General features: G+C 40.4%; 1 protein-coding gene across 2 annotated transcripts in view; it reads right to left on the bottom strand.

The window, feature by feature from the left end:
- The window catches only part of NFKB1 (nuclear factor kappa B subunit 1), a 122,879-nt gene that overhangs the window by 48,758 nt on the left and 50,574 nt on the right, over window positions 1–23,547 (bottom strand). For both annotated transcript variants that reach the window (XM_027543963.1, XM_027543962.1), the window contains exon 6: window positions 2,179–2,327. In XM_027543963.1, coding sequence (XP_027399764.1) covers window positions 2,179–2,327 — 149 coding nt within the window. The remainder of the gene's footprint in view (window positions 1–2,178; window positions 2,328–23,547) is intronic.

Below are 23,547 nucleotides of genomic sequence, written 5' to 3' on the forward strand. Positions count from 1 at the left end.
TTCATTTAAACAATTCTTTTCTTTTGAGTGAATAGTCGAGATTAAATGGCATTTTATCATAAACTACTTAAACCAGTATTAGGAAGCCCTGAAAGATATTCCTGAAAATTATACAAATTGAATTGAAAATTTCTTTTAAAATTGAATTTATTTCTATAATACTTCATTCATTAAAAATGGCTTGTTTGAGGGCTTCCCTAAGTGGCTCAGTGGTAAATAATCTGCATGCCTATGCAGGAGACACAGGTTGAATATATGGTCTGGAAAGATCCCACCAGAAGACTTTTTAAAACAAGAAAAAAAAGGCTTGTTTTATCTGTCTGACCAACCTTAAGTGAATATGTCACTTTATGTTTACATTTCAAGTCTACTGAAAGCCAAAACAAATTTGTAATTCTTGGTTGTGCACACTTTTCCAAAAAATTGAAGTATGGTTGCAATATTATGTGTTATAGGTCTACAATATAGTGATTAAAAATTTTTTTAGGGTGTGTGTGTGTTGCATGTTAGTTGCTCAGTCATGTCTGATTCTGTGTGACTCCATGGACTGCAGCCCACCAGGCTCCTCTGTCCGTGAGATTCTCCAGGCAAGAACACTGGAGTGGATTGCCATGCCCTCCTCCAAGGGATCTTCCCAGCCCAGGGACTGAACCCAGGTCTCCCACATTGCAGGTGGACTTTTTACCATCTGAGCCTTAAGGGAAGCCTCACTTACAGTTATTATAAAATACTGGCTATGTTCCCCATGTTTTACAATGTGTCCTTGTAGCTTATTTTATGCCTAGTAGTTTGTACCCTACCCCTACCCTGTCCCTCCCTCTTGTCTTCCCTCTCCCACTGATAACCACTAGTTTGTTCTCTATAACTGTGAATCTGTTTTTTTTGTTGTTGTTGTACTTACTGCTGCTGCTGCTGCTAAGTCGCTTCAGTCGTGTCCGACTCTGTGCGACCCCACAGATGGCAGCCCACCAGGCTCCCCTGTCCCTGGGATTCTCCAGGCAAGAACACTGGAGTGGGTTGCCATTTCCTTCTCCAATGCATGAAAATGAAAAGGGAAAGTGAAGTCGCTCAGTCATGTCCGACTTTTAGACTCCATGGACTGCAGCCCACCAGGCTCCTCCGTCCATGGGATTTTCCAGGCAAGAGTACTGGAGTGGGGTGCCATCGCCTTCTCCGTCGTACTTACTAGTTTATTTTATTTTTTAGATTCCACATATGAGTGATATCATACAGTATTTGTCTTTCTTTGTCTGACTTACTTCACTTAGCGTAACACCTTCCAGGTCTACCCATGTTGATGCAAATGGTAAAAGTTCATCCTTTTTTATGGCTGGGTAGCATTCCATTGTGTGTGCATGCGTGTGTACACAGCACATCTTCATAGTCCACTCATCTGCTGATGGACAATTAGGTTGTTTCCATATCTTGGCAATTATAAATAATGCTGCCATGAACCCTGGGATACATGTTTCTTTTTGAATTAGTGTTTCTGTTTTTATATAACCCAGGAGTGGAATTGCTAGGTCATATGGCAGTTCTAGTTTTAGTTTTTTGATAAACTTCCATACTGTTTTCCACAGTGACTGTACCAACTTACATTCTCACCCTTTTTCCCACATCCTCACCAGCATTTGTTTTTTGTATTCTTTTTGATGATAGCCACTCTGTAGGTATAAGTAGTACTTCATTGTGGTTCTGATTTGCATTCCCCTGGTAATTAGCCAGATCAAGCATCTTTTCATACACTTGTTGGCCATCTGCATGTCTTCTTTGGAGAACTATCAGGTCTTCCGCCCATCTTTTCAATCAGGTTGTATGCTTTTTTGGACATTGAGTTGAATGAATTGTTTGTATATTTTGGAAATTAAGTTCTTATGTGTCATATCATTTCTGTGCATACTTTTTAAGCAGCACACAACTGAAATAAAACCCACTGTCTGCACAAAATGTTCACAATGCAAATCTATAGTCAAAGTTCATTAAATGAATCATTAAGGGTATGAAATCATCCATAAAGTATTGATTTCTGCTATAGCTAGTTTTCTCAAATTTTCATATTCTAAGACTCTCTGAGGGTCTTGCAAAGACCCCTGATGAAAAGGGCCTGTCCAGTCCCAGCCCGCAGGGGCCGTGTTCAATCTGCGCCTCCCTTCTGCAGCGACACGCATGCTCACTTACCCGACCACCATGTCCTTGGGCCCGGCTGTCACAGTGCAGACGCCATCCTCACAGTGTTTTCCCACCAGGCTGTGTGCATGCAGGTGGATGTTTTTTCCATTTGTGACCAACTGAACAATAACCTTTGCAGGTCCCACATAGTTGCAGATCTATATAAGAAGCACATTTCCAAGTTAGCATATCTGACCATATCACAACATGGGAAAATGCTAAGACAAGCTAATAAGTAGAAAAAGTATGATATCAAATTAGGCCTTTCTAAAAATATGTGATGAACAAATGATGGGATGGAAATAAAACACGAGTGGTACTTGTTTCGGGTGTGAAAGATACTCTTCAAGAAGTAGACCATTTAAAATGCATACGTCTTGTTAAAGTTGGAAGGAAGAGCACATCTCGGAGTGTGCTGTGTAGCCATTAAGCACCCTCTTCCATTAACCAAGAATACGTTTTCATCTGCACTCATACTGCATTTTATGTCATAAATGCTGAGTGCAAGATCAGTGAAAACGGGACTGGGACTGACTGACTGATGGAAATCAAGAGAAGAAAAGAGGTGAATGGAAAGAGTCCTTCCTAATCTGCCATGAGATTAGGCAGGAGAGAGTCTTGCCCAGGGACGAGGCCACAAGGGTTGGCCATGGACACCCAAGCCCATGGCCTGCAGTGATCTGTTTCTTTAATTTAAAAACAGTATACTCCCTAAGTACAAATCCTTAGATCTGACACCTGTTTAAGCTCTTCTTTTATAAAATCAGATTTCTCCATTTAAAGTAATTTGTATTTTTATTGTTATACCTTTAAAATGATGACAAGAGTAATAGAAAGGAAATCCCATGGAGATGATGACATTTTAAGTAACAAGAGCTTGGGCACCATTTCTCCTCTAGCTGGTCCTCCAGCCTCCTACAGTAGATCACAGATTCTTTCCTTGAGAAAACCACAACACTAAAATCATACTAACAGAAAACATCAATGACCTTATTTTTACCTTCTTGAATATTATAAGTCAGAATCCTCGGATAAATTCACCAAAACTGTTGGAAATGCACTCTGTTTCCTCAAATGGTGAACAGCCATCCTGGTTTGCCTGGGACTAAGGACATTTCCTGGGGTGCAAGACTTTCAGTCTAACATTGAGAAGAGCTGGTTACTCTATCTCTTTAACTCATATTATCTCTTCTTGAGGAAGCATATGACTGAAATCGAGGAGCTCCCAACTATGCAATCATTGGACATATTTTAATCTGCACAAGCAGCCCTTAGCTCAGATGAAAAACTAAGTATACACAAATCTCATGTGGCCATAGATCCTTGATGGATGTCTTTCTGATATAAACCTGAGGAAGAATCTATACTTGCCAGTAAAATTTCTTGGAAAAGGACAGAATCCCTTTCAACTCATCTATTTCTACTATAAATACCATCTCATAGATTTACATTCCACTGAGGCATAATTTTGTTAGCATTTTTTTCAGTATAGATTTTTTTCCCAATCCAATCTCCCATTGCAGGGTTGAGAAAAAGTTGATTAAAGCTGGGATTATGCCCCAGATGCTTCTGGGAGAAAGAAGTTCCCTTTCTAAGCAAAGGACAAACTCCCTGTGGATCTGTAGTGTAGCTCCCCACTGGAAATACAGGGCCTCTCTGCCTGAACCCTAGCTCAGAAGGGTTGCAAATCTTGCTTTCCAACCCTTTCCAAGGAGCAAGGCGACCTGCGAGAATGGCCTTCAGTCCTTGCAGAGCAAGCTAATCACAAAGCATGTTTAGGATTAATTAGGTTTTGACCCCCTTGAGGCACAAATAAATAATTTCTTAAACAGGTAAGCACTTAAATAAGCCCCCTGGGCATAAAACCAATTATGAACTCAGTGCTTTCCCTTTTATAACAGGCAGAAAGCCTTTTCCCTGGGGGTTGTACAGGGAAAGAAGAGTTCTGGGTTTGCTCCAAAGGTGGCTGCTGTCCCTGCATACTCCCTGGGTTGCTGATGCCAGTTCTGTGTCTTGGTATCGACATCTGAAATCAGCCTTTGTTATGATGGCATATTCCACAGGGACGTCTTAAGCAGTAAATGAACAGTGAAAGAGCATTAAATAGACCATGTAATTTCACTTTTAAGTGCACGGAGCACAGGAATGCAACAGTGTAAGGCATGACGAAATGCTTCACTTGGGTGAAATCAGGTAGGCTTGCCACTTAAGCAGGACACAGAAGGAATCTAGCAATTAAAGCCCAATTACAACTTAGTTCAAATACAATGACACATTCTAATTTATATTCACTCAAAACTTCAAAAAACTTTCATGTATTTTAGCATCTAGTATTACTGCTAAAAGTCTGGAAAGTTTATCTTACTGATCTTAAAAAAATTTGAATGAGGCTAAAACTTCTAATCCAATTCTGAGAATATAAAGAAATACTATGTTATAAAAAAACACATGAAATTAACATGTGATACAGTATTATTAACTTTTGTTGTTGTTCAGTCTCTAAGTCATGTCCACAACTCTTTGCAACCCCGTGGACTGCAGCATGCCAGGCTTTCCTGTCCTTTGCTCTCTTCTGGAGTTTGCTCAACCCCATGTCCATTGAGTCAGTGATGCCATCCAACCATCTCCTCCTCTATTGCCTCCTCTCCTCCTGCCCTCAATCTAAAGTACAGATTTTGTTCAAATTTCACAAAATTTTATGCTAGTGTCCCATTATTTTTTTCATACCTTATTCAAGACTCCACATTGTATTTAACTGCACTGAGCAGCTTCAGCTGCATGCAACAAATCCTGGTAAATTCTCTTTTCATTTTTATTCTATTACAAATATTTTCTATTTCCTTGTTTTGGCTTCTTAGATACATCCATCATTTAAAAGTGGACATTTCATTTCTGAATACATGGGATTTTAAACATATCTTTGATATAAATTTCTCATTTTGATATTAATTTCTCATTTAAATGCTTTCATCTCTGCAATCACCCTCTGTGTTTTTTCAATCTTCTAACTTTATTGAGGCTTTCAATAGCTAAGTCAAAGATCTCTCTTGGTAAAAGTCAAATTGCACTAGAAAATATGTGGATTATTTCCAAATATCTTTTGATATTCATTTCTAATATAATCCCACAGTGATAAAAGAACAGACTCTGTATGATTTCAATACCATTAGGCCATCAACTGTTTGCACCTGGTCTTATCTCTCTGGATGTGTTCCTAGGTCTCCTAGTTTATAGCCTATGGGAACTTGAATAGAATTTGTATCCTACTGTTGTGTGAAAAGCTGTATAAATCTTAATTATGTTGAATTCATAGTGCTTTTCAGGCCTACTATAACCTTCTACTTCTCTGTGTATTCATTCTATTAATTTTTGAGAGTTTGATATTAAAACTCCAACTAAAAAATCTTAATTTACTTAAAAAATAATTGCAATATATAGTGGAACTACATGTAACTTTGCTGTGTATTTTCCAAGTCTCCTGTAAACGTGTTATCATACTCTCATAATTAAAAAAAAAAAAATTTAAAAGCCCAATCACTTTGGATGTCCAGACCCTTCAATATAACCATGATGAAGGAATCAGTCATGGGCACTGAAGGAAAGAGGTGGGAGGTGTCCTCAAAAAGTACTCACATCTTTTTCTTGCTATTACTTCATGATTGAAGGGTGGCAAGAATGAGGAACTGGGTAGTCTTTGAGGTAAAGGGCCTGAAAAATTTGCCAATGACTAATGCGCTGTTTGATCCATTTGAAAGGGTTCAAGCCAGCATGGCATCATCTGGTTTTTTACACAGACCACAAGGCAGTGACAGGGAGGGCCCTGGGTTTTGTGGACTTTCCAAAATGCCGACTGAAAGAAGAAAGCTGAAGTGTGGGGACACACAAAAAGTACTATTTTCAGGCTCTCTGGCACATGAAGACAATGGAATTCTACCTTAGGGGAGGGAATACTCCATAAAATGCCACAGTGACTGACAGCTATTTGCAACTGACTCAGAAATTCATTTCTCCACAGAATTCTCCAATTCTGTGGAGAATCTGATTATTTTTATTCAGTCTGTTATTTCTTTGCACAGTAGTTCCCTTGAAAATTAAGTTTATAGAAAGCACCTGTATCTGCCAGAAAGGGTGGGTTATTTTTGAAAGAGTCTGAGTATAGCAGGCTTTTAATAAACACTAATGGCTTGCGTACAAGTTAAGATTTCAATTAGAGGAAAGGAGACAAAGATGACATTCAGCTTCCAAGGGGCACTGTAAGAGCATGTACTTGATGAACAGACTAGCTGGGTTTGATGACAGCACCACCATCTGCAAGCCCTGCGACCTGGGGCAGCATCCAGCTCCTCATCTGTAAAATGAGGATAATAATTGGACCTCATAGGTTTGCTACGAGGATTAAATACATTGACACACATAAAAATCTTTAAGACCTCTGCCTAGTATGTAATAGCAGTACCCAAGTGTTAACAACTATCTTATTGTAATGTATTCCTCTACCCAGAGATCTTTAAATAGTACAACTTCTGTGAGGTGATTTTTTAAAAATTCTGTTTAAAGGCAGGTGGCTTGAATAAATGACCAATTCCGGCTACTTCTATTTCTAGGCTGTCTTTTTTCCCAGAGTGACACATTTTATTGGGCTTTTTAAAAGTAATAACTATGTTATTGTAGTAACAGCTATCGTTCTTGGAGGTACTCAGGAGTCCTCGGTTTCCCTGATGAAAACAAGCCTTTCTTTCAGAAGCTTTATGACTCAATACATACTGATGGCCACAGGCTAGATCTGCTTTTTGAGTAAGAAACAGAAACCAAGGGTCTCAGATAATACCAAACTTCGTCAAATCACCTCCTTTTATTTAAAGCAACTAACTCTGTCATGCTCTGGAAAAGTACATACTGGTTCTTTAACAGTAAGTAAGGTAAGTGGTCTAGAAGTTTCTAAGAATCAGATTTTAAAAGGTCCAGTTTAGGTACTGAGTTAATTTGGACATAGCACTTTGGCAGAATGTAGAGTCAACATGAATGTGAGACGTGACACATGATGTAGTTCTTTTCTGCTGAGTTTTTCTCATGAAGTGATGACAATGATGATACTTGAGGGAGAGAAGGAAGAGGGAAAAGTCCACACATTTTAAAGAGAAATCTACCCTGACTTGTCTCGTGTATCTAACTTTGGCCTCTACTGCTAAAGCAGCAGAGCAATGCGGTTAAATCCAAGAGCTCTGAAGCAAGGCTGCTGTGCTCAAAATCGCTCTGCTGTCACTTACTAGCTGGACCAGTGGGAAAGGATGGTTAAGGTCTCTGGACATCAGCTTCTCCATCTTTAAAAGGAAAGTAACAATACATCTGATTTCATAGGATTGCTTTTTAAGGATTAAACGAGTTAAGAGCTTGGCACCTCTCAAATATAAGCCCTATCTGCTATCCAGGCTATTACCTCACCAATAGCCAAAATGTATACATTGTTTCAGTGAGCACTTATTAAGCCCCTTCTGTGTTCCATGTACTGCAGTAAGTTAGGTCAGGGAGTGGAAGATACACAGTTGAGTAAAAAACAGACACAACCCTTGTTCTTATGGAAATTACAGAGTAGGACCCATATGAATTAAAACCTCTCACAAATAAATATAAGTGCATAACTATGAAACACTTCCAAAGGAATAGAGATTTGACCCTGTGAAGACAGAGAAAGCTTCCTGAGGGCGTACTGAGGGCCAAACTCTGAAAGAAGAGTAAGAATATAACGAGGGATGGGGTGGGCAGAGGCTGAGAAGAGTACTCCTGGCAGGAAGAACAGCACATAGGAAAGCTCTGTGATGAGCCTGACCCCTCATCTCCTCAGTCATAATTCCTACCAGTCCTCAGGGCTTGGTGGTTCCTATCACACGGGATGTCCCTTCCTTCTCTTCTCTCTCTAGAACCACTCATCCTTCAAAGGTCCAGCCGAAATCTGAATCTTCCATGACACTCCACCACTTTAGCCCACAAGACTCCACTACTGTCCCTTTCTTGGGGAATGTGATGGATTGGGGCAGGAAAACATCGCTTATTGCAATAAGAAGCTGGTAAAATCTATTGGCAACTGAAGAATTACTGTTTTACCTCTCTTGTTTGTTCCCAGAGCACACACACCTATATTTCCTCACTTTCTGTTTTTATGGAAGCGAAGGGGGCTTGTTAACTTGTCCAATCTTCACTTCAGCCCCATGGGGTCAGTAGTGCTACCACATTCCACAGCCGCGGGAACTGAGGCCCATTAAGGTGACATAAACTGCCGCCATTCCTGTAACTGGGGTGATTGGGCAGCCCTTTGAACTTGGGTCTGTCCACTTCCAAAGCCCATTCATATTTTCCATTACACTGGTTTCCACTCGGCTTAATCACTTTTTCTTCTGTGTATGTCCAGTGGGCCCAGTGTTTCCTCTCTCTCCTTTGTGTGGCACAGTGTTGCTACACAACAGTTATCCCTGAAAACCCTGTTTTGGTTTTGTTGGTGTGTATTGTGGGAAAGAAGGTCTCAGAGACAGCTGTGAGATGGCAGAAGTGCACTTGTCCCCTTGTAAGCCTTATTCATAGACAAAATCATGCCACAGACATTACTAAACCACATACTGATTCTCCTCTGTTCGAGTGCAAGTCATATTATAAACAAGAAAAAGGAGAAGGCGGGCAATGGAAGGGGAGGAGGAGAAGAAGAACAGGAGGAAGAAAGAGAAGAATATTGTTTTCATAACATACCTCCTCTTAGTACTGCAAAACAGTCAGATTTTATTGTTCCTTCTTACTCCTTATATGTTGATGACACAGAAGTACAGAATAAACTTCATCAAACAAGATCGTACAGAACCGTATCTAATAGTTTCTGGCATAGAGTAGGAAGATGCTTAGTAAAGTTAGTTCCTTCTTTTTAAGCCAGGGGGTTTCACATTGATCCAATCTGGGACCAAATCCCAGCTCTTTCTTCTTCCAGCTCTGTGGGCTTCAAGTTAAATAACCTCTCTGAGCTGAAAGCTCCACACCTACAAATGGGCCAATAAGGGGACCTCCCTCAGAGGGCTCTTGTGAGAACCACACAGTGTCTGCCATATGGCAGGCCCCATGGAAGCACCAATTTCTCTCTCTCTCTCTTTTTTTTTTAATAAAAAGGGGCTGCTTCTCTCCTGGGTTTCCCAAAGACCTCGTGAAGTAGACAGACTTGGCACTATCACTCCCATTTTGCAGATAAGAAAACAGAAATTTAGACAGATTAACGAGTGGCATAACCTAAGGTCAGAGAGTCAAGACCCAGAGGACCTTGGAATTCATCCTGATTCTTCCAAATGTAGGTGTGGTGTTCTTATAAGATTGAATGACATGAAAATACCCTCTCTGCCCCACTCACTGTTGACATGGTTGTTTTTTGAGTAGTGCTCCTGGACTTGCATTGATTCATTCACATTCGTTCACCTTTTTTATTTGCCCTACTTGTTTGACCAGCATACATCCCTTAGATGTTTGCCTGAGATCAGAAGGGCAAACTGGGCCATTAAACACAACAAAATAGGCAAAGAGGGCTTCGTCAACTACAGAGGGAAGTAGAATAAAATCACTATTCAAGACTCAGAAAGTTTGAGGGGTTTTTTTTTTGGGTCATACTTTGACCTCTGGTTTCTTGTTTGCTTTATTTGAATTTTCAGTTTCATTACATCACATATAGTTGTTTATAAATCCTACTTCTTTCAGGAAATCAAGACACTTGCTAACTCCAGAAATTGTTGGGGATTTGTACCTCAACAGGTGTCACTGCCTCATTAATAAATTACAAATAAATGCTTACCCTTTTCGTGGCCCAATTATCCATGGTTACAAAATAATATGGGAAGAATAGAAAGTTTGTAATTTATGGATGAACTGTGTCTCAAATGTGTTTTCATTTATAGGCCAGTTTTTTGGGGAACCTGGCTTGGCTTATAAATTTGGTTTATTCTTAAACAGGAAATAAAATTTAAAATAGTCTTTTGGTATCATTTCTTTTCTACATCTCCTTACCCTTGTTGCTGCACTACATAGTCAAAATCTTTTTTTGAACAAAGCATAAAATACATGGTATCTAGTCAGATCTTTAAAAGATATCCCCAAACTAACCACTACCTACTGTCTCCGTCACTGTTCCCTGGTTTCATGGAGTACGAGCCCACTATGATTAGTTTCCTAAGTTTTTGCTCCTATGTTTCTTGTGCCTCCCCCACTTCCCCATGGCCTGTTCTTGTGGGTGATCCTGTTCATGTCAGGTCATGTCAAGTCCTGACACACCTCTGCTCAAAGTTCTCCAAAACTGAAAACCGTTGAAGCTGAATGAGTCGTCAACGGGACTCATTACAGTATTTTGTGTATATATGATTAAATTTTTCCATGGCAAGAAGTTTAAAAAAAAAAAAAGACCCAGACCCTCTAAAGGCCTTCCATCTGAAAAGCCCAAGTCTTTACAACAGCGCACAGTCCTTGGGCCGTGTGAAGCCACTTTCTCTTTGCTCTTGTTTGTTACTACTTCTAGGCAGTCACATAATCTGCTGCCAGCTCAGTTTCCACCTGAGAGCTTCTGCACTCGCTGTCTCCTCTGCCTAGAACACTCCTTCCCTGTATACTTGCACGGTCTCTTACTTTTCAGGATTTGCAGAAATGCCATTCTCTGGCGAGCTTCCATGGCTCACCCTACCCTTATCTAAACTTCTATCACTCCCATCCCTAAATTCCTTGCTGCTTCCCCTGCTTTACATTTCTGCCTGTACTAATTACCATTTAATATACTACACATGTTATGTGACTACTGCCTAACTTCCCCATTAGAACAGAGGCCGTGTAAGGGTGGGGACAATGGTTTCTTCCGTGCCACATCCCCAGTGCCTGCAGTAATGTTTATTATATTGTGGGCATTCAATAAATAATTCTTTAGTGAATGCATGGTTAAATAAGAGGCCTACAATGTTATCTATGGAAGGCAAGATATTAAAACAACAGTTGTGTTAGGTGACAGATGGAAATTGGGAAACTATATTCTACCTCTTCCCCAAAATTGGCTAGATCCTGCTGCACCCTCTCATTAGGCTATTTAAATGAGAATGTGACTATTTACATCAGGACAGAACATCAGCCTAAGTAGATAGAAGGGTGTTGCGGCCTGGGCTCGGGGCCTGCAGTGTGGTCAAAGGACTCTGATTGCTGAGGGGCAGGGAGGGGCAGCTGTGGGAAAGAGAAGGGAAGGTAACCCTTTGATCCTCTTGTTGGAAAATCGAGGTAGCAGCACTCCTCTTACAGTCCAACACACCCTCCTGGACACCCCTCCTCCCACCCTAACTGCTGGCGCCTGTAAGGCGTTCTCCCGGTGTACCAAGGAGTCTAAACTCAAGCACTATTCCGTGCGGTACTAGGGCACTCAGGGATCCAGAATTCACATTTCTGGTTCACCCCAGTTTCACAGTCATGCACTTGCCAAATAAGAAGGGCCTTTCTTTGATATTCACTGTGGTGACTGACAGGAATAACCAGCCTACAGAACCTTATTGTAAAGCTGTGCAGGTCTGCATCTACGAGACAGCAAACCAGCGGGCTCCCTTTCAATGAAGAGCACAGGCTCGAGTCTGAAGGACAGGGCTCTGAATCCTGGCTTCTCCCTCTCCTAGCTATGCCATCCTGGGTACGTTACTTGACCTTTGGCATGTTTTCTCATCTGTAAAACATGAATACAAATCCCTAATGCCTGACTTTTCACAAGGATTAAAGGAAGCAGTTTACAGCATCTAATGCAGCACCTGATTCACAGCAGATGCAGAGCATACGATACTGACTCTGATTTTGTCCCTTCATGCCATAAGCAGACATCTGCAGTGGAGACTTCCTCTGAATTTAACGAGAAAGTGGAGAGCATTGCATGGCAGGCTCTCCAACCTCTCTTCTCCTCACTGTCTGTCACCCAGGAGCAAAATGTCCCTATTACTTTCCATATGTGCTCCCAATTCAGAGAAATGTAGGTCTGTTCCCTTTTCTAGGTTTTAACCACTCTGCTTTTGCACTTAACACCGTACTTACTCAAGATCTCCTTAAATCATGCTTCTTCTTCCCTCTCCAAATAACCCTTACTCTTAGTCCACAAACCATATACCTTCTTCTCCCTTAATTCTGAACAATGCATTTCCTGATAATGATAATGTCAACTGTACAGGCTAGCATTTATTGAAATCTATGGGCCAGGCCCTACAGCAAGAAATACAGAACCATTCTTTCATTTGATCTTCTCCATAATTCAACAAGAAATGTTCTTAAAAAGTACTTTTCCCTGCTTGAGTGCCATTCTTTTTTCTTATCAAGTATGCAAGAAGAAAAAAAAAAAAAGTATGCAAGAAAAGCTCTAATCACCAATGCTGAAACTCTAACTTAATCTGCAGTACCTTTGAAAAGTGAAAGTGAAGTCGCTCAGTTGTGTCCGACTCTTTGTGACCCCATGTAGCCTACCAGGCTCCTCTGTCCATGGCATTTTCCAGGCAAGAGTACTAGAGTGGGTTGCCGTTTCCTTCTCCAGAGGATCTTCCCAACCCAGGGACTGAACCCAGGTCTTCCGCATATAGTATTACCTTTGCAATTTAATTAATCCTTCTATGCCTCAAATAAATAAGTACCTAAAGGTTATGATTTACTCCATGTTTCCAAACTCATCAGCCATTTCTTGTTCTTCATCCCACTTGACTTCTCTGAAGGGTTACCTTCCCTCCTCAAAATGTTCCCTTCTCACTGCATTAGACACTTCTGCTCAAGCATTTTTCCTCCTCAAAAGGAGATTTGTTATCTGCCCTTGGTCCATCTCTAGTCTTTACCATAATCACTCTCTTCACATGGTTATGTTAGTCTCCTAGATTTAGTTATCTACTCCATGCAGATGACTCCTCAATTTAAATCTCATGTGCCCTTCCTTTTTCAACACCTATAACATTTCCAGCTGCTTGCAGGGCATCTTCCTGTCCATAACTTATAATCAATTTGACCGCAACTGAAGACCCATGAATGGCCTTCCTTCTGAAACCTACTCCACCTCCTATTAAGTGAAACCACCACCTTCTAAGCAACCACACCAAAATTCTCCTATCATCTGCTGTCTTCTAGATTTAATAAGTTACTGAATTAACTGATTCAGCCAGGTGGCTCCCTCAAAAATCTCTGGTTTCTGCCCCTTCCTTCTATCCTCATTGCTCTTGTTTATCTATCTCAGCCTGAATCAGAGTTTAACTCATGAGGAATCACTGCAGTTCTTCCCACATGGTGTCACTGTGCCTTTCCCTTGCAACCCCTGAGCAGACTTCTACTAGATTTATATTCCTAAAGCACAATGTTCATTATAGTAAATCATTTCTATATTAAAACTTACACAATTTCCCCATTTTCTACAAAATGTGGTTTAAATTCCAGAGCCTTGCACAGTTTGGTTCAATCTTACCTCTAGCCTCATTCTCCTCTTTCTCTTTTGTGTACTCTTCATTCCCGCAGAATTATTCACCATTCCCTTCCAACTTCAGAGATGGCTCTTTTTGAGCCTTTGCCACTCATTTTTCTGCCTCTGCTGTTTTCCCTAGTTAGATTCATGTTTTCAAATTTCTACCTTTCCCTCAGGATCCTGCCCCAAATGTAATCTCTGCCTTGAAGTCTTCTCTGCCCACTCCAACTAGCCGGCTCTTCAACCTTAAGGCTATGAGATCATTCACTCTTTCATCTGAAAAATACTGCTTTATTCAGCAATTCCTACATGGCAGCTATAGGTGCTGGTTCTATAATAGTGAATAAGACAATATTATCATATTTCAGATATTTAAGGCCATATCTTAGGTCCTCCATTAAACTGACTGGTTTTTTAGGATCAAGGCATTGTCAAGTTCTTCTATTTCCCCAACCCCCAGGATGAAACTAATTAGTATTTGCTCAAAGAATTCATGACTGAACACATCACTGGCTCCAGGCTACTCTGAAGAAGAGGGAATGCCAAGTGGTTGACACCTCCCAGGCCATACTAGATAAGGATGCTGACAGCAGAGCCCACCAGGCCATACTGCCTTAAGATCTGTTGAAGGGTTATAGTCACACGACACAGTTCATCTCTCTACTACAACTGTGAGGAATTACCCCGAGAAGTTTCTAAAAATCCCTAGCAAAAAGTGAGTGCATGGAGTCAATTAACTTGGAAATTCTTCTGACTTCTTGGCTTGAAACCACAATTAGGAAGACCTAACCCTGGAACTATTTTCATTTCTAAGAGGATTATTTTTTGAAGTACTTGTACTCCACTGAGAAAACTAACTTCCACATACAGACTATATGCTCTCTCTCTATATATACACATACATGCATGCTATGGGCCATAGGCTGCCAGGCTCCTCTGTCCATGGGACCACGGGACTTCCCATGGACAGCCAAGAATACTGAAGTGGGTAGCCATTCCCTTTTCCAAGGGATGTTCCTGACTCAGGTATCAAACCCACGTCTTTTGTGTCTCCTGCACTGGCAGGCAGATTCTTTACTACTGCCCTACACAGGAAGCCCAAAAACATCTTTAATTTTTATGCATTCAATTCTCAGTGAGGATTTAACCCTGCCATACAATTCAACAATGGTGCTGGGGTTTGGCCAAGGCGGCAGGATGGGCAGAAGACAACCATCAGGGACTGGTTCCAGGTAAATCAGACGTAAGGCCGGGAGGAGGGGGAGTGCTGTCTTGGCCATAGGTCCCAGTAATCTGGAGAGCTGATCTCATATTCATCATCTCAGCTCGACTGCCAGGGCAGCTGCATGAGGGGAACTTTCCCCATCAGCAATCCTTCCACTTGAAAACGGGCCTAACTTGGCAGCATCAGTTTATGCTTCTAAGTCACTGAAAAATACCCCAGAAGTGTAAAATCCAGATGCTTTAACCTACCCCAAGTTGTAATTTATTTTCAAATGTGATTCCAGGTTTGGAGAAAACAACAGGCATGACAGTATTGTTTATAGAATTTAATAGTAAATTGTGCTTAATATAAACACCTCAACATTCTTAAATTTGTAAAAGAATACCTCAAATTCTTAAATTTGTAGAAGAATATTCTCCAGAAGTCTGAATATTTTCAGATTAAAAACATGTGAGTTAATTTTTAGTGCTCCAGTAAGTGGCCAGGGTTCCAGCTGCCAGTTCCTGCTGTGACCTTGTGTTAGTCCCCTAGCTTCTTTGGGCTTCTGAACTCTTCACGTGTAGAATCACAAGATAACATTGAATACATCTTCCAGCTCTAAAATTCTATGATTCCTACTCATATATGTATATAGGAGAGGACACACAGGACAACAAGCAAAGATCACATTTTCTAACTGAAGCTTAAAACCACAGAATTTCTGAGTTGGAAGGACCCTAACGGTAAGCTTAATTTGTAAAACTGTGAACATTTTAGATACATTTAACACAATTACAAACTGAGAAAACATACAATCAACACTCAAATTACCTGTTGTAATGGGGCCTCTGATAGCATGGAAAATCAAAATTTAGAGACAAAGAAAAACCTTTATGTTAGGCAAAGATTTCAACTTTTCTCATTAAAACTGAAATTGAGTAATCAAAGCATTTAGTTTCAGTAAATCCAAGGAGGGCACCGCCCTGGGTAGTTAAATCCTGATAATAAAGGACTGACTTTCCTGAGGATAGGTCAAAAATGCTTTGATTACACAAGTAGGGGGTGGGAGAGAAATATACAAGCCAAACAAAGACAGACTGAAAAATTTTAATCTACAAAAGTTTTTTCTTTTTTTTTTAATTCTTACAAACTACGTAAAAGTAACTAGGAGGATTAGATAGCATGTATGGTATGGCTTAAGTATGTGCAAAATAAAGATTTTAATTGGGGGATTTATTCTTTGAAGACAAAAATTATTAATACAAGTTTTAAATAGTCTTTTAAAATAGCCTAAAGTCTCTCATGCAAAGAGTTGACTCATTGGAAAAAACTCTGATGCTGGGAGGGACTGGGGCAGGAGGAGAAGGGGACGACAGAGGATGAGATGGCTGCATGGCATCACTGACTTGATGGACGTGAGTCTGGGTGAACTCCAGGAGTTGGTGATGGATAGGGAGGCCTGGTGTGCTTCGATTCATGGGGTCGCAAAGAGTCGGACACGACTGAGCGACTGAACTGACTGAACTGAAAGTCTCTCAGCACATTGTCTTTGATACAAACCTAATTTGAGATAATGGAGTATCCTCTGACTCTGTGATACTCAAATTTACTTGGAATTAAATATCACTGATTTCTTTCTGTTTAAAGGCATATAAATATTCTCATGTTATATTTTTCTTGCTTAGAAAACCCATCATATCGCCTTCACTGAAATCCACTGGGTAGAGAAGTAACTAAATAATTTGGCTCTTAATGATTGAAAGTACTTAGAGACATCATTTAGCAAAGAATTTAATTTGTACTATAGTAAACACAGCTGTCTGGTACGAGAATTTAGACCACTCTGCGAAGAAGACAATTAACTGCTCCTTCAGAAGAAAAGTATATAAGATAAAGCATTTCAGCTATTCTTCTGTGATTTCCTGTGGAAAACCCCTACAAAATTAGGAGAATTACAAGTGAGTAGAAATGGGAAATTTTCTCTGTCTGATTTCTTGTTGTCACTTTATTGGTTAATTTACATCCCAGACACTGATGGAGCAAAAGAGAAAACACGATATAAGTGTCAGACTGAGGTTAACCAACATATTGTACCATCTACATACTATGATGTAAGCAAAAGGAGGAAGGGAGAAACACCAAAATTTCTAACATGGTTGAGGATAACATCAGCCAGCAATCTGGAAAAATGGTAGTACTTTAAACCTGCTAAAAACCCTCCCACGTGATAACTTCATATCGTTCAGCCTTTGCAGACTAAAACACAAAGTATATGAAATAAATCATGTACTTTTATACTTAGATAAAATGTTCTCCAAGCAATTAATTTCTATTACTTTTAGAGATTTGCCAGAAAATTATAACTTCCCTATAATCAAATCTTGATTTTTCCCTTATTATGAAGTATAATTTATTAAGTAAAAACTCTTTTGAATGGTATAAAAAAGGGATCTACTTCTCATTAAGCATCTTAACATAAAATACTTCCTTGCCGTGTAGTATTTTAGCTTATTTTTGAACCAGTCCAATGATAATGAACTTCATCCTGAGGCTATACATTCCATCCTTAGGCAGCTCTGACTCTCAGTAACAACTGAACCCTCTCTCTCCCAGGGCTCCACCCAGTGCTTTTTAATCACATCTTCTTGGGACAGACAGGACATATCTCATCCTTCTCTCCTATGCTGCTGCTGCTACTGCTAAGTCGCTTCAGTCGTGTCCGACTCTGTGCGACCCCATAGACGGCAGCCCACCAGGCCCCACCGTCCCTGGGATTCTCCAGGCAAGAACACTGGAGTGGGTTGCCATTTCCTCCTCCAATGCATGAAAGTGAAAAGTGAAAGTGAAGGCGCTCAGTCGTGTCCGACTCTTAGCGACCCCATGGACTTCAGCCTACCAGGCTCCTCCGTCCATGGGATTTTCCAGGCAAGAGTACTAGAGTGGGGTGCCATTGCCTTCTCCTCTCTCCTATGACAGCCGTCCAAAAGAAATCTAGAAGTTTTAGTTAATAATGGACTCAACATGAACCAACAGTGTGATGTGACAGCCAAACAAGTTTGCACATCGGGCTCCCTTAATAGAAGGGTAGTATTTAAGACCAGACAGTGGTCTCACTCTTGCACCAGGAGAACTGTGTGCCCTGCTTCGCACCACCATTGTAGAGAAATAAAAACCAACTTGAATGTGTTCAGAGCAGAATGGTGACCAAACCTAAACCTTCCTCAAAGTGAGGTAGTCACTGCCTGGCAAATTTGGTTGTCTTCTCTCCTATGACAGCCGTCCAAATATTTGAAGACAACCAAATTTGCCAGGCTGTGACTACCTCACTTTGAGGAAGGTTTAGGTTCGGTCACCATTCTGCTCTGAACACATTCAAGTTGGTTTTTATTTCTCTACAATGGTGGTGCGAAGCAGGGCACACAGTTCTCCTGGTGCAAGAGTGAGACCACTGTCTGGTCTTAAATACTACCCTTCTATTAAGGGAGCCCGATGTGCAGACTTGTTTGGCTGTCACATCACACTGTTGGTTCATGTTGAGTCCATTATTAACTAAAACTTCTAGATTTCTTTGCATGCATATCCGTCCCACCTTGTACTTGTAGTAATTTGTTTTCTGGAGGCATTCAGCTTTTTAAAATAGCATTGCCTAAGAAGTTAGCCATAGGAGAGGGTGGGATGAATGGAGAGAGTAACATGGAAACATATAAACCGCATGTAAAACAGATAGCCAGTGGGAATTTGCTGTATGACTCAGGGAGCTCAAACTGGTGCTCTGTGACAACCTGGAGGGGTGGGATGGGGTGGGTGGGCCAAGAGGGAGGGGACATATGTATTCCTATTGATGTTCATGTTGATGCATGGCAGAAACCAACACAATATTGTAAAGCAATTACCCTTCAATTAAAAATGATTTTTTTAAAAAAGAGACATGACAACAAAAAGAAAGTTAGGCCTTTGTTTTGATGGAGATATGGATGCTGAAATATATTTCTGAATTTTAGAACTCAAAAGTAATAAATTTTATATTAAAAAAGAATGTAGCTCTCTGCCTCAGCTTTTCAAATTGAATTTGAACTTAAATTATTTGTTATCTATCACTCTATGTCACCGCAAACTTGGTAAAAACATCCACTGAAGACAATGATAAAATACACTGAAGTAGCTGCAGAAAGATCCCTGAGGCTAGAAATATCCCTCCAGGTTGACATCACCAACATGAGAAATACTGTTAACCCCTAAGTACCAAACCAGAGATCTCCAACATCTCAGTATTACACCATCCCAGAAACCCTGCCAAAGAAAACAGTGAGATATATCTGGTGTGATTTGTTCTTACTAAGGTGCCTGAAATGGATACCTAGCTCTCTGGTCTCTAGTTTGAAAATGCATCTTTCAAATGCCATGAGCATTCCGTCAAAAAACAGAAGTTGAGACTACCTAGCCAGGAGGTGATTTCAAAGTAAAGGTGCACTTCCCCCTAGCCCTACACACCTACCTACCCCCCACACACACACATAGACACACACAAACACAGATACAGACACACACACACACACTGCAGAACATCCTTTGAGGAGGCCCCCTAGCCCTACACACCTACCTACACACACACACACACACACACACACACACACACACTGTGGAACATCCTTTGAGGAGGCCCCCTAGCCCTACACACCTACCTACCTACACACACACACACACACACACACACACACACACACACTGTGGAACATCCTTTGAGGAGGCCCCCTAGCCCTACACACCTACCTACACACACACACACACACACTGTGGAACATCCTTTGAGGAGGCCCCCTAGCCCTACAAACACACATGCACACACACTGCGGAACATCCTTTGAGGAGGTGCTCCTCCAGCGAATCCTGAGTAACACTTGTGTCATCGTCTTGTGTGCCTGTATGAACCGTTCCTGCCTGTTCACATAGGTCTGGGGGCAGAGATGACCACATTCGAGCATGTGGCCACAGAGCTCAGCACCATGCCTGGCACAGGACATGTGCTCCATGAATATGAGGGAAGGTCAAGGCAGCTGTAAAACCTACAGATGGAATGTCCTAGGCTTAGATGCATTCAGGTTTCTGAACTAACAATCCAGAGTACAATTTAAATCAAGGCTCTGACCGATCCCTTTTCTTTGTTACTATTTTAAAAAGCAATAAAACAATGACGTTATAATGACTTCTAAAGGGTCTGGTTAATCTCATATGAGACTGATAAATATTGACATTGAAAAAATAAAATTAAATCAGTAAGATGGGAAATCTCTGAAACTGAACAAAAACAAAAAATTTGACTATATTTCTAATGGCACTGTAGCTACATAGAAGGAAAAAATTATCCTAATAATTTCTGAACATATTACTCTGACTACCCTCTCTTGAATATATTTAAAGGTCAGAAGAACTGTAAAAAACAACAACAACAACTGTATATTTAGTAAGTTCACAGCTAGTGCTGATATTGGTACAGCGATTCTGAAGCTATTCTGTATGTACCAAAGGACTGAGCAAACTGCGTGGGTATACTGGTATCACTGGCAACTAAGGTTTTCATTATTGGAGAAACGCAATACAAATATGGAACAGAGGAAGAAGGGACGTCAGACTGGAATTAAAAGGTATCAGTATGAATTCAAGATTAAAAACAAACAAAAACACAGTTTTCAAGCTCTGCCTAATGAAACAGACTGGAAGAAATTTCTCCAATAAAAGGAACCAGGGCTTCTTGGAGAGATGGCTGTTTACAGGACTGGGGTAGGAAAAGTATAGGATGAACTGAGTATCATATTACTTCATAAATAAGGAAATATTCAAAATCGAGCAGGGACATGTCAAAAGGATATAGAAGCTAGCATGAAAGACTCCTACTGGCTAAGAGTCAGACAATTTTAACATCAAAATAAATAATGACTGGAGTGGCTTATAATACACTGAAAAACAAACAAACAAAAAATCCATGAGTACCTAGAGAAACTAAGTAAAGTTTTTAAAGGAATGTGAAGAACAGAGATTGTTTTTGTTTTTTTAAACAGAATTTCTTTTTAAACAGAGAATTTCAGCTGACAAAATTTCTATAACAAAAATGAAAAAAAAGTGATATAAATACACAAATTTGTAATCATCAACTACTGATAACAATTGATTCACCACAGAATCATCCATGGAAGCCAAAACCACTGGAAAAAGACGTTAAGGATGGTAGCTCGTACAGGTTGGCTACAGTGGTGACAAGTGATTAGATTCTAGATAAGTTTTGAAGGCACAGCCAATAGGATGAACTGATGGGTTAGAGTAGTTCAGGATAACTCCAAGGTTTCTGACCTGAGCAACTGGAAGGATAGAGCTGCCATTTCCTGAGAAAGGAGAGAGATTAGGAGGACTAGATTGGTAGGGAAGATTCAGAATTCAGTTTGTTAACTACCAGATATCCAAATGATGTCAATCAAGCATCTAAGCCTGGAGCCTAGATTTCAGAGTAGAAGTCTAGGCTAGATAAAAGAATTTGGAGTCATCAGCATATCTACACTACATAAAGCGATAAGATGGAGGAAATGGAGAAAGAAACCCTTCTTGGTCAAGTTTTAACTAAACAAGCTTACTTTCTATTTAAGTTTCTATTTCTAGTTAAGTTTCTAATTAGTGAGCAATAATTGACTACCCAAAGAATGAAAGAGAACTCAGTTTAGTTCAGTAAGTATTTGTTGTACATCTCCCAATAGAAGAATATCATGAAGAAATAAGACGTGGTGCCTGTCCTCAAGAAATAAGGTCTAATAAAAAGAGGAAAAAAAAAAAAAAGAAATAAAGTCTAGAGGTGGGGAGACAGGCATGTAAGCAAGTAACTAAATGAATATGATGAACAGTGGTGGATGCATTCAAAGATTTCACGGGCTGATTAAGGAGGAACACTCAGAGGTCAACTCAGGCAGATTTCTGAGTGATTGCTGATAAATGTGTCAGAAAACTACATAAGAAATAAATTACATGACAAGGAACTGAAATGATATTCCAAAGAGATAAAATTAAATTCAGGACAAAAGATCCCACAATTCATAAAGAACACTCATAGAAAAAACTTCATGGCTATTAAAAGTCAAGTTAATAACAAAATACATTTAAAAAATATAAAGACCCTGGAGTCAGGGAAAAATCAGGATCAAGTAGGATTATCAGGGCAGGTAGGCTTTTTGAGCTTGTCTTTACCAGGAGAAAGGAAAGCAGACAGATTCAGAGACTACAAAAGACGGTACATGTACAAAAGCAGCGTGACAAGCAGTGTATGATGAATGAAATGCCTTACCAAGAATAAGGTAGGTTCCCAAAGCTGACATTCACAGAGCACTTACCACGCATTGGGCGCTGCTCTTTACATGTACTAACTCATTTTAATCTTTCCAACAACCCTGGGAGGTCAGGACTCTTAACCTTCCCTTTTTACAGATGTAGAGAGGTTAACCAAGTTGTCCAAGATTAAACAACTAATAAGGGGCAGAGTTGGATTTGAACCCAAGGTATCATGCTCTAGAGTCTGCTACTAATCATTTTACTATATCACTTCCCTAGATATCTATAAGCTGCTGAGGAATATCCTACCAAGCTCATTAAGTGAGAAAAGCAAGAGGCAAAGTATTTTATAGATTAACAGAAGATAAGCGCGTGTATAGATGAATATGCTGTATAGTTTACATGTACTTGGATACACATGGTGCTTACGCACATAAACATATGTACACATAGACTTGTGTACGCATGGAATATTTTTGGAAGCTTACCCAAAGCAATTCAAAGCAGTGCTTCTCTCTGCGGGGGAGAGGGATCATAGAAAGAAGGGAAGCTTACATTTCACTGTATGTATCTTTGTATTATTTGATTTTCTATTAATTTCTATGTGACACTTTTAAATAAATAAAAAACTTCTTACTTAAAAAATAAAACAGGAATGGCACACAGACTAGACATTCTCTAGTGAGGGAGTACACTCGATCACACAATTTCTGGAATAAAGGGGGTTTAGATGTCTTAGTTTGCTCACGGCGGGGAGAAATGATTGCTATTTGTTATTTTGGTTCCCCCTTTGGAGTTTACCAGTCCTCATACGTTGTGCTTGGGGATCCACCTCCCACCTTCGTCTACATGTCCGAGGTGCAGCTAACCCCGCTGCCAGATCCAGAGTGTGGAGGCTGCGAATGGTTATTAACACAATCACCTTGCCTCACACACTCTGTCCCAGGTGTGACCTCCAGGGATGGGCTATGAAACAAGGCAGACCATGAGGGCCTAGAAACCTTTGATCTGGGAACCCTTAAACCTGTTTAAGCTTCCAGGAAAGCAGACTCTGCTGCAGGACCCAGTGCCCTAATAAGGTGAGCCTGAGACTGCTGCTGTGGCCACCTTGCAGAGCTGAAGATGGAAATCTGAAAAACAGAAGTCAGAGCTGAGCAGCAGAGAGAAGCTAAATGACAGTGTCAGCTCTGAATCCAGTGGGCTTTGAAGCTAGCTAGCTTTTCCTTTGGACTTTCCAACTTTTTAAACAAATAAGTTACCATTTGCTGCTTAGTTTAGTTGATTTTTCTCTCACGGCCATAGAAATATTCCAATAGAGAAACTGAGGCAGACAAAGCCCCATTTCAACCTCGAAGTCTGGTGTCATGCCCAGGGTCTAAGTTATAGTGTTCCAACTCACTGACTG

This window comes from Bos indicus x Bos taurus, chromosome 6 (genome assembly GCF_003369695.1).
Source record: "Bos indicus x Bos taurus breed Angus x Brahman F1 hybrid chromosome 6, Bos_hybrid_MaternalHap_v2.0, whole genome shotgun sequence".
In the NCBI taxonomy this organism is placed as follows: domain Eukaryota; kingdom Metazoa; phylum Chordata; class Mammalia; order Artiodactyla; family Bovidae; genus Bos; species Bos indicus x Bos taurus.